This window comes from Salvia hispanica, chromosome 4 (assembly GCF_023119035.1).
Source record: "Salvia hispanica cultivar TCC Black 2014 chromosome 4, UniMelb_Shisp_WGS_1.0, whole genome shotgun sequence".
In the NCBI taxonomy this organism is placed as follows: Eukaryota; Viridiplantae; Streptophyta; class Magnoliopsida; order Lamiales; family Lamiaceae; genus Salvia; species Salvia hispanica.
This window is the reverse complement of record NC_062968.1, coordinates 9,386,881-9,398,301: the sequence shown is the minus strand read 5'-3', so window position 1 is coordinate 9,398,301 and position 11,421 is coordinate 9,386,881. Positions and strand designations below refer to the sequence as shown.

The 11,421-nt window shown below is 35.4% G+C and overlaps 2 protein-coding genes across 3 annotated transcripts; one reads left to right on the top strand and one right to left on the bottom strand.

Moving 5' to 3' along the window:
• On the top strand, positions 1 to 2,577 carry LOC125218559 (cytochrome P450 87A3-like). Its single transcript, XM_048120247.1, has 9 exons — positions 1 to 185; positions 267 to 588; positions 1,000 to 1,149; positions 1,225 to 1,476; positions 1,686 to 1,775; positions 1,854 to 1,932; positions 2,019 to 2,125; positions 2,238 to 2,365; positions 2,448 to 2,577. Exons 1-9 carry the CDS (start codon positions 28 to 30, stop codon positions 2,542 to 2,544), a joined length of 1,383 nt encoding a protein of 460 aa, XP_047976204.1. The 5' UTR covers positions 1 to 27; the 3' UTR covers positions 2,545 to 2,577.
• Positions 2,578 to 2,580: 3 nt separating this feature from the next.
• On the bottom strand, positions 2,581 to 9,382 carry LOC125218558 (protein HAPLESS 2). Of its 2 annotated transcripts, XM_048120244.1 has the most exons (18): positions 8,886 to 9,382; positions 8,682 to 8,825; positions 8,497 to 8,585; positions 8,279 to 8,318; positions 7,840 to 7,897; positions 7,690 to 7,750; positions 7,251 to 7,329; positions 6,499 to 6,633; positions 5,987 to 6,181; positions 5,506 to 5,586; positions 5,325 to 5,425; positions 4,987 to 5,104; positions 4,775 to 4,807; positions 4,585 to 4,678; positions 4,372 to 4,460; positions 3,796 to 3,908; positions 3,248 to 3,348; positions 2,581 to 3,156 (listed from the first exon to the last, which is right to left on the bottom strand). In XM_048120244.1, exons 1-18 carry the CDS (start codon positions 9,186 to 9,188, stop codon positions 2,804 to 2,806), a joined length of 2,187 nt encoding a protein of 728 aa, XP_047976201.1. In that variant the 5' UTR covers positions 9,189 to 9,382; the 3' UTR covers positions 2,581 to 2,803. The 2 variants fall into 2 exon arrangements, with proteins under 2 accessions (XP_047976201.1, XP_047976203.1); XM_048120246.1 differs by lacking the exon at positions 5,987 to 6,181.
• Positions 9,383 to 11,421: the final 2,039 nt, after the last annotated feature.

The following is an 11,421-nucleotide window of genomic DNA, read 5'->3' as shown; positions in this document are numbered from 1 at the left end:
TTTTACGTGGGATCGGTGGTGGTGGTGATGCTGACGCACTGGATTTACCGGTGGAGGAATCCCAAGTGCAATGGGGCCCTCCCACCGGGATCGATGGGGTGGCCTCTTCTGGGCGAGACGTTGCAGTTCTTTGCCCCTAACACCACCTCTGCAATCCCTCCCTTCGTGTACGAGAGAATGCAGAGGTAATGCTTTTAATCTCATATCGACTTGGTAAAGATTCATTAATAGCATTGCATGCGTATTTATTGTGTGTTGTGAATTAGGTATGGGCCGATTTTCAAGACGAGCTTGGTGGGGCGGGCAGTGATAGTCTCGACGGATGCAGATCTGAATTATTTTATATTTCAAAAAGAGGGAGAGTTGTTTCAAAGTTGGTATCCGGAGACGTTTACACAAATATTTGGGCGCCAAAATGTAGGTTCATTGCATGGGTTCATGTACAAGTACCTGAAGAATATGGTGCTCAATTTGTTTGGCCCCGAGAGCCTCCGAAAGATGCTTCCCGAAGTCGAGCAGGCCTCATGCTCCGCCTTGGAAATGTGGTCCTCCCGGCCTACCATTGAGCTCAAGGATGCAGCCGCACAGGTCACCACTTCTACTATTTTATTTTATGTTCAAGGTTCAACTATTTTTGTGTAGAACAATATCGAAACCCTGTTTTATATCAACAAAATGGTAATCCTGACTCCTTCATAAATGACAATTAATTACCATTCCCGGGCCTTTATAATATATAGGGAATGTCCATAACAATCAAATAAACATACTTACTCTGTGTGCCAAAACCTGACATGTTTTGTTATTTTGAGTGTCCGTCATTTAAAGACATATTTACCTTTTATATCATTTTTAGTAAGTGGGTCTCATGCTTCACTCACATTCTACTTATATGAAAACGGAAACTCACATTCCACTAACTTTTTACTTTTTTCCTTAAAAGTCAAAATGCGTCTTTAATCAGCGGACAGAGGGAGTAATAAATTGTGTGTTTTGCAGATGATATTTGATCTTGCTGCAAAGAAGCTAATCAGCTACGAATCAAAGGATTCGTCGGAGAGTTTGAGAGGGAATTTTGAAGCATTTATACGAGGGCTCATCTCCTTCCCCTTGAACATTCCTGGAACAGCATACAATAAATGTCTACAGGTAAAAATCTTGTATTTCTATGAAAACATTTGATCTAATCCTCTAATCCTAATCCTAATTAATCATATTGTGCAGGGAAGAAAGAAGGCGATGAAGATGCTCAAGGACATGCTCCAAGAAAGACGAGAAAAATCACGAAAAACACAGACTGATTTCTTCGACTATGTGTTGACAGAAATCGAACGAAAGGATACGATGCTAACGGAGGACATAGCTCTAGACCTCATGTTCGTGCTTCTCTTCGCCAGCTTCGAAACCACGTCCTTGGCACTCACCTTGGCCATCAAGTTCCTCGTTCACCACCCTCGCGCCCTACACCAACTCACCGTACGTACTAATTACTAAATACGCCTCCTACTTTTTCCGTCTCCCATTAAATATTTTGTTTCACTTTTACTATTTTTGATAAGTGGATGCGTATCATTACATAAAGTAGTACCCAAATTCCTTTAATTTTAACAAAGAAAGAGACATTATTATTGTCTAGTGGAGGGAGTAGTACTAATTTCAATTCATTAATATGTATACAAAAACAGGCCGAGCACGACGCCATTATTAGGAGGAGGGAAAATCCGGAATCTGGACTAACATGGCAAGAATATAAATCAATGAAATTCACATTTCAGGTCAAAATTGTCAATACGACATAGTACTATGTGATTGTTGTCACATTTTGTTAACTTAATCAATTAATTATTTTGCAGTTTATCAGTGAAACGGTGAGGCTGGCTAATATAGTTCCTGGGATATTTAGAAAGGCGATGAGAGAAATCAAATTCAAGGGTTAGCTAACCAACTCAAAATAATACCACACCATAAATTGTTATGTGGAATTAATTAATAAAAGTAAATGAAATGGTAATGTGCAGAATATACAATTCCAGCTGGTTGGACTGTGATGGTATGCCCTCCAGCTGTACACCTTGACCCTTCCAGATATAGTAATCCACTTGATTTCAACCCATGGAGATGGGAGGCAAGCCAAGTCTATCTTTTAATTATAATTATAATTATAATTAAAAGAGAATTGTGATTTTAGAATAGAGATTGTCTAACATATAGTACTCCGTATAATGTGGGCACTGCAGGGAATAGACACCAACAGTGCATCAAGAAACTTCATGGCATTCGGAGGTGGCATGCGATTCTGCGTTGGAACCGAATTCACTAAGTTGCAAATGGCTGTCTTTCTACACTGCTTACTAACAAAATACAAGTAAGCATATTCTAATTCAAATACTTAGATATTCTCATTTCAAAAAATACTGTAATTGTAATTGTAATCGTAATTGAAACAGGTGGAAAGCAATCAAGGGAGGCGAAATTATTCGAACTCCGGGCTTGCAGTTCCCAAATGGTTATCACATTCAACTATCCAAAAAGATAAACCATTAAGGCCTCACCACCATCTTCAACGATATCTACTCCAAATTTTTAATGGGAATGTGACAAGATTTTGGTTTATATCTTTAGGCTAGACAAGTAAAAACAAATGTATACATGTAAATCATTCATATGAAATTATACTCTACGTCTACAGTGTCTTCTAGTTTCCAATGTGTAACTACATTAGAAGATAGTGAAAACATACATGCATATGCAAGTTTGAAGTATTATTATCACTGCGATCAATTCCATTCGTTTGTTTATATAGTTATCTCGAGTCATACCTAGGAGGAATTTTGCCTTTTCTGCGATGATGATGCCTAACTCTATCCTCTTCCTCCAATATGCTCGCACGCCTGTGTTTATCCTTATGAACATGCTGCGGATAATAACTTTCCTCGGTTCTGCTTCTATTCCTATGATCAACACGACTGTTTCGCTTCCTTTGAGCATCCCGCTTGTGATGTTGATGCTTCCTATCGTGCCGGTGAATGAGATCATCTCTATAGTGCTTCCGCGGATGTTGATCTCTTTCCTCGCTATTCCAGAAATGATCCTCCCACCAGTCATATATAGGATCAAACAGCCCTTTCTCGTGTAAAAGCCAAACAAGCACAATCGCTGCATTCTCAGAAAAGATGACATCTCACTAACTCAAACCTTCTGTCGTGGCATGTTTCAGAAAAATCTCAATTCACAATTATAGTGGTACCTGTAGGGAAGATTGCTAGAAACAGACCGAACAACAACATCCAACTAATGCAGATATACTGAATGTGGCAGCTGAAGTCGAAAAATCCGGAGCACTTCTTCCTGCTTGCCACGAATCACAGGTGACTGTTAGGTGCCAACTTAAAACTTTCAGCGCAATTTGTGGCATGAAAGTCGACACAACCAGATCGCATGGAGAAATGGTATCATCACAGTGATAGGAAGACATAATTGTGAGTTATACCTATCTTTATGTTTCTATTTAAATAGAAGAGAAAAATGGATGACACAAGTAAAAGTATGCAAGTGACATAATACATAATATACAAATTCTGCATCTGGTGTTATCCATTTGGTGTTATCTTTCAAAGAATATTACTAATGGCTTTATGAAAAATGAAAAAAAAAATGTAGTACTAATACATAGAGAGAACCTATCTACAAAAATAAGTTCTAAAAATCTCTGTAAAAAAGAACTCCAAATAACCTGGTAATAATATTTTTCAGAATTTGAAAGATTGACTCTTCCTAGTTAGGAAAGGAGAGCACCTGCAATTTTTTCCAGTTATGAAATCTGCCAAGAGGATCCAAAACTTATTCCACAGCTCCTCAATGGATTCAAAGAAACCATTTACACTGGTCGTCGGAGGCTGAAATGGAGTCTGCAAAATCGAGAATGATTAATGTTGTTAGATTGAAGAATCCAAATCCATTCAATCATATGAATATTTTTTATCTATACAACTTTGACAGCCAGCATCAAGTTGTTGAGAAAAAAGTAAAGTTATCATACATTAGCTACACATAATGTTCTTGTTCTTGCTACATTCAATTTAATAGAGTACAAGGTTTTTAACAAAATTATGATCTCCAAAACCAATGAACTGCGTAAGTGTATAAAAAATAAAATAAAAACTATCATATTCTCTTTGAAAAAACTCTGCTTTTGTGATAGGTGGTTAAAAAATATGAATCTCCAAGATTATTTGTTATACAAACTTATATTATTTCTTCAGAAATTTTTTGAGAGGGAAGAAGAAAACTCAATAAATCGTCATTCTTTGTCAACTTCATACAATTTCACCTTTACTTCTAAGGTATTTTAATATAGAACTTCAACCAAACCTGTGATCCATTATCAAGAATAGTAGCTGTAGTTGTAAATTGACACTCTGCTCTATCAACTTCACTAAAATCGGAGTCCTTCAGGATGGCTGTAATCAGACCATAGGTAAAAGGATCTATTCAATATTCACAATATCTAGTTATATGGTTCAAGAAAGTCAAATAAATAGAGCACCAGGTTTATAAAGTACTCAAACCAATAAACAACTATACCTGAGCATGCATATCTAGCAGCTTGATCGGTAGTTGGGTACAATTTAAATGATCTGGTTACTACTTCTTTCGGCTTCATTATGTAGAATTGTTCCTGTGCTATCACAAATAACATGATTAATTACCAATTACTCTCTCTTTCTATGTTCATATACAATATGATCATAGAGTGCGACATCTAAACAGTTACCTCCATTTGGCTCACCCCAGATGAGCAATCAAACTGCAAGAAAGTCCAATTAATTAATAATGTAAATCTGAGCACAAGTGAACACTATTTCCGTGAAAATCCAGCTTTCTCACGTTTATAACATTATGAAGGATTTCAAAAAGAAGGCCTTGAATAAATATAATTAGAAAACTCTTAGTTTAACATGGCATTCATTTTTACACCAATCTTACAGTAAGGCTATAGGACGCTTCAACTTCACCAATATTTTTTGTTTTGATTCTTGCAGTACCAAATTGTGTCAGGGCTTCAAAAGTTGGTACAGTGATGTCTAATATTTTTCCAGGGCTCCTGCAAAAGGTATGACTTGATCGGTCTTTAAACATATATGGAAAAAATGATATCACAGTAGCAAAATTAAGGTGGGCCTCATTTTTGCTGTTTAATAGATGGAAGAAAAGACCCCTTCTTTTAAATCATACATTTTCTGTAATATCATGAAAAGGGGGTGGAGAGGAGAGGTATGAACAAAGAGTAGGGGAGAGGACAACAGGACATAATGGGGATTAACCTTTGATAGACATATTCTATGTCATCAGCTCTCAGTTCGATCAAAAGGTTTGAGTTAAGAACTTCCGTTATCCCTATTGAAAATGCATGACCTCCGCCACCCTGTAGAATATATAAAGTGATTAGGCCTTCAGTGATGCACTCTTCAATATGCATAACGTAAGTATGCCTTAAATCATTACTGGATGCTGATTTATCCTTTCAAACCTTCCTTGCACACAATAAAGAGGAACCTGATTGCGGTTAATTCGGTTCTGGTCTGCCTGAAAATATCGAAAAGTGTCATTTCAGTTGGATTGTAATCCTTGACAGAACTCTTCTATCAAGACTACATATACTCTCGCCATAAGTTACTCAATGCATATAAGCAGGTAATTTAGATACTTCAGTGAAGAAAGCTTCCTGTGACCATTTTTTGTATCGGTGGGGCTATACCATCGAAGAGAGAAACTAGTAAGGATAAATGCTGTTTCCTGTGACCATTTTTTGTATCCAAGTAAGACTACCAACAAACTACACCGACTCACCAACACATGAAAGAACACAATTCCATCCATGCTCACCAAGAAATTAGATGATTAATTTTTTAACAGAGAAATGTATATGCAAAGATGCAGGAGATAAGACACTTGATTGCCAGAGGGATTCGTGCTATATACTAACTTCCCAAAAATTCCATAGTTGATTATGCAAACAACTCCAATATGGTGCAGCACAGAAGTCTGGCTGCGTGTTGAAAGCCTCGTAACTGACACCAATTTTGTTGCATTCAAAACCATCTAATGTAAAACGGACGCGTTCAAGAAGCATCCACATTGTAAAATTGCTTCCAAGATTTAGAGGATGACCTGGAACACCCTTCAAAAAGAGGAGATATTGATTAAGATTCAAATATAAAACCCATAACGCCTTAATTGATAGGGGAAAAAAGAATCAGAAATTTGTGCACTTTCCTAACTCGGTGGTAAATTAGGCTTTATCAACTGAATTATGACTCTGGCCTTCAAATTTTGAGGCATCTTTATGCTATATAATGAAACTGAAGAATTATCATGATGTAATCCAATTCATAACAGCTTTTGCAAACCAGCATGTCACTTAAAATGTAATAGTCTTTGTAGAAATTGAAAAGTACACAACGTGCATTCGATGTGAATGGAGCACTAGAAAGCTACCTCTCTGGGAATAACCAGGAAGAAGTCTTCAAATGACGGAATATCAGTGTAGCCAACAAAATCCCCAACCAGATTCACCCTCAAAAATTTGTCATCAGATATTGCAGTCCTGTTTTTAGGACCCACAATAACTTCCTGCTAACAATGTGCCAAATTAGTTCTTGTTTGGATGATAAATTAGGATCTGATCAGTTAAAGGTGCAGAAACGAAGCATCAAAAGATAAATTAATAAAGCACCAGCAGTTGTAAGGCACATATTTAGCTTGTACTACCATGTAAGTATTTTTACCCACCTTAGAGAATTCTCATCACTTATAACCAACTTCGATTTAGGTCAAAGAGGAAAATAAAGGGGAGATATGCTCTCTTCCTCCTACATTATTGGGAAGCATATGTTTGCGCTTGCATAAGAGGCATAATTTTTTTTTATAAGAAGCATGTAAGTATTTTACCAATGATATGTAATCTTAATCCAATATATATATAGCAGTCTAGATATGTGTTTCCATAATTCACTTGATAGAAAAACTTAGTCATCCATACACTTTCTTCCCCAACTTGCTTCAGCATTTCTAACTTAATGAGTAGCCTAATTTGTGAGAAAAATGCTGATATTTATCCTACAAGGCTACAATAAGCATAATATATTATTCAAATTTACTTCAAATTAAAGAAAAGGAATACTAGAGAAGTATGACAAGCATGCACAAAACGCAGTAAGAACTTATGTGATGAGACAAAAATGGTGTACCGATATCTTGGAATCTGTCTTAACCTCAATCCGAATACTAAATCCAACAGAGTGTTGTGCAATACCGTACACGTGGAACCTGGTACCAACATAATTAATAAGAAAAATGGAACGTCTGAAGGGAGAGAAGGTAATATTTAGTGCAACTTGTAAATGTAATGGATCAGATATGCATCAATCATAAGATATGTTACCATGGCTTTACATCTAGTGTATGCATGAAGTGCACTATTTAAAACCTATGACACTATTAACTCATAACTTTAGTATTATTTAAATGACATAAAAAGATGGTGCAATGGATTTAGGACATTACATAGACAAACTTATGAGTTGCAAATAATAAACCCCTATTTCAGATAGTGTATAGCTTGTCTCATTTTTGCAGTAGACATGAAAATCCTTGGAAGAAAAAGAATACCAAAAAGAGTTACCTTACCAATCATCTGTAAACCGAAGACAGTGTGCTGTGTTTGCCTTGCCTTTTACCAATTTGTCAACTAAACAATTAAACTGTAAGTCATTCCATACTTCATAACAGTTTAAACAGAATTCAAATGTTGACTTGATACAGGTACAATAAACTTACAAAAATTTCCACAAGATGATGGGACCCTGCGCTGGTCTCCACAAGGACAGCAAGTTGGCTATGCATAACAGAAAATAATTTCATGTAATAATAGGAGAAGCCAAAGGGACTAAAACACTAACTGGACATCTAGTGAAATTCTGGAAGACCCTAGATATTGAAACCTGTATGGAGATTGGAGAATGTATATGAAGACATTGATCAGCATAAACATATGCATATTCTATCTTTATGTCCTTCCAATATTGTCAACAATGAAGTTCATTTTCATAACATTATTCCAGGAACCTCTACAATAGTTCGAAACTTCCACAAACTGTATGCTATTCACATTTGTAAAATTTTACCACTTACCTTTTTCAGAATGAAGTGAACGATAATGCGAGCATAAAACGGATAATTAGTGTGAGGAGAAGGGTTAATAATTTCAAAACAATACCTGAGTATACTCAATAATATGACCATCCCCATCTCGCAGCCTATATTATCATTTCAAACACAATATACCATCAAAAATGAAGAGTAGGATTCAAAAGTTCAGAAACTTGAAAGGCTACAAGATGACATGATATTGCATGCATACATAACATTACAAAGTAGTACAAGCTATATTTTGAAAAAACTTGAAGAGGAAGGCTCATAAAAAAGTACACTTGCCTCTCACACATTTGAACTACATTTGCTCCAGCATCTCTCTCACATTTTCGTGTTTTAACATAAAATTCTTGTGGCTTATACGCGACATCCTGCAACAAACATACAGGAAAAATGATTGCACCACCTCATTATGTTTATAGGAAAAACGTAGAGAATCAAACAAAGAGAGTATGATTATAACATACTCTAATATATGTCAACTCGTAGAGCACATAAGCAGCGGATTTTTGAATGGTTATGACCGGCGGCACCCGAAGAGTACGCATGTAATTTGTGGAATTGTCCTCCGCCTCCACTATCTCCGCCACCATCGACGCCTCCTTCCCACTCTAAAAAAAAACAAAGAGCACCGTGAGACAGGAAATAAGAAGGTGCAGAAACAGACTTACGGATTCGCTAGGGACGGCGAGGTCGAGGATGATTTTGGAAGTGCAGTTGAGGGGATCGTCTGAGTGGGAGACCTTTTCGCATTTTTCGAGTTTTGATTTGGAGAGAATTTGCAAGGCGAGGATGTCTCCGGAGAGAGAAAATAAGGCAATCGAACACAGAATTAGGGTTTTCATCGATTGAATCAATTTTCGGAGATGCTCTGTAGTAGGTTGGAAAAGGGGGAAGAAAATATGAAAAGGGGAAAAAACGGTTTTTGGCGGGCGAATAACTGCTTTTTTTCTCTTTTCTTCAACAAGCAACATGCGAATTTGGTTATGTTATGTGCTCGAATCAGAGGCGATGGAGAGGAGGATTACAGAGAGATCTCTGCGGTGCGGCTTCGATCAAAAAGAGCATGCGATCTGGAGTTGGCTCAATTTTCCAAAATCACTTCAATTATGATATGCGACTCGTTGGGTCTGAGTTTGATCGCGGTAAAACAGAAAAACGAAAAAGGTACTCTAGTTAAAATGAATGTATGATCTTTTCGTAAAAAATCAAGTATGAATGAATGAGTTTGGCAAGTAAAGTGTACTACCATCTCTGTTTATGAAAAAATAATTTTCTTTATAGCTAATGCGGATTTTAATATTAAACTCATAAAGTAATGGAGATAATGAGAAATAGTGGTTGACGTATTGTTAGTGGAAAATCAGACTTAAAAAAATATTCTATAAATAAATAAAATTTAATTTTTGTAGATACCACAAAGTGAAAAAAGATACTTCCTCGATTTCAAGGAATATGATCTCTTTCTTAATCGGCACAGGAATTTATATAGTTGTACTTTGTGTGTTAAGTGAAGAGATTAAAGTAGAAGTATGTGTATTTCTATTTTTAATAAATGAGTCATCTTGATTGGGACAGTAAAAAAATAAAATGAATCATTTTCGATAGAACAAAGGGATTACCAGCATTGTAAGCAGACATACTGGTGTTCCAAATATGCATTCCTGCGCTTAGTATGCGTGAAAACACCCCCTTTCATGTATTGTCTTTTTGTTTGGTAGTCCACCAAACAAGTTTACCGGAAAACATACGAATTTTCAAACTTTTCACGATACTTTGTACTCAATTAAAAACGAAATAAAAGGATTACCATACTTCCAATAATTTTTAAAATATGACATTTTTTGGCATTTCGTGAAAAATTTTATGGGCAAGTCAGCTTTGTATTTGCTAGAATTTTATTTGTTTGATTTATAATCTAAATAAGAAAGTAATTAAAATTCTGAAAACAAGAAAGTACTAGTACAATTTTCTAGTGTTCTATTTTTCTAACTTTTCTTATGTATATAATTTTAGTTAATTTAAACATTATAATAATTGATATTTATATTCATATTCATATTATGTTACTCCCTCCGTCCCTGAAAATTTGTCCCATTTTTCTATTTTCGTCTGTCCCATAAAATTTGTCTCTTTTCACTTTTTATCATTTTTGGTAGTGGATCTCATATTTCACTAACTCATTCATACTCACATTTTATTATAAAACTAATATATAAAAGTAGGATTCACATTTCACTAACTTTTTTAACTCACTTTTCATTACATTACTTAAAACCTGTGTCAAGTCAAAGTGGGACAATGTTAGAGAGACGGAGGGAGTATAAGTAATTAATTAAAAAAATCTTAATGTCATTTTCAAATTATGAGTAACCAAAAATAACCTATGTATATATACTAAACTTTATCAATAAAGATGATAATGGAATAAATTAGAGGTTTTGGTGCGATTGAAGATAGAATATGAAAGAATTTCAAGGATTAAGTGTGAAAATTGGAAGCCCTCAAAAATAAAATTTGAAATTTGTTAGGATATTTGGCGTCATGGATGAATAGTGAATACTGAATACCAACATGACCAAATCTTTGGAAAAGTTGTCTAAGGTGAAATTTGAATCATTACTGAGAAATACTCCTATAATTGTAATGATGCTTAAGCTCCCTCCTATTTAGGGGATTAATAGATTCGAGGATGCCACAAGTGTGCATGAGATTTTCATTTCAAAACTAGTGTAAAGTGATCAAAGGATAGAATTCCTCTCTTCAGTTCCCCAATAATAGTCTACTTTGAATCCAACACGAGTTTTAAGAAATGTAAAAAAAAGTTAATTCAAAAATTAGTGGAATATAGGTCTCACTTTTATATTTTAGTTTTATAATTAAATATAAATAGAATAAGTTAGTGAAATGTGAGATCTACATATCATTTATGTTAAAGTGAAAGTGGATATTTAATGGAGGACGCACGAAAAGGACAAAAGTTAGACAATTAATAGGAGACGGAGAGAATAGTATAAATTGAAAAAATGGGCTATTGCTATCGATATCATGTTAATGATTAAAACTGAGAAGATACTCCTTCCATCCGCAAATAGAAGTCTCGTTTTTTCATTTTAGTCTGTTCGTGAGTAGGAGTCCCGGGTTCATTTTTACTATAAATGGTAATAGGGTACACATTCCACTAATTCATTCTACTTACATTTTATT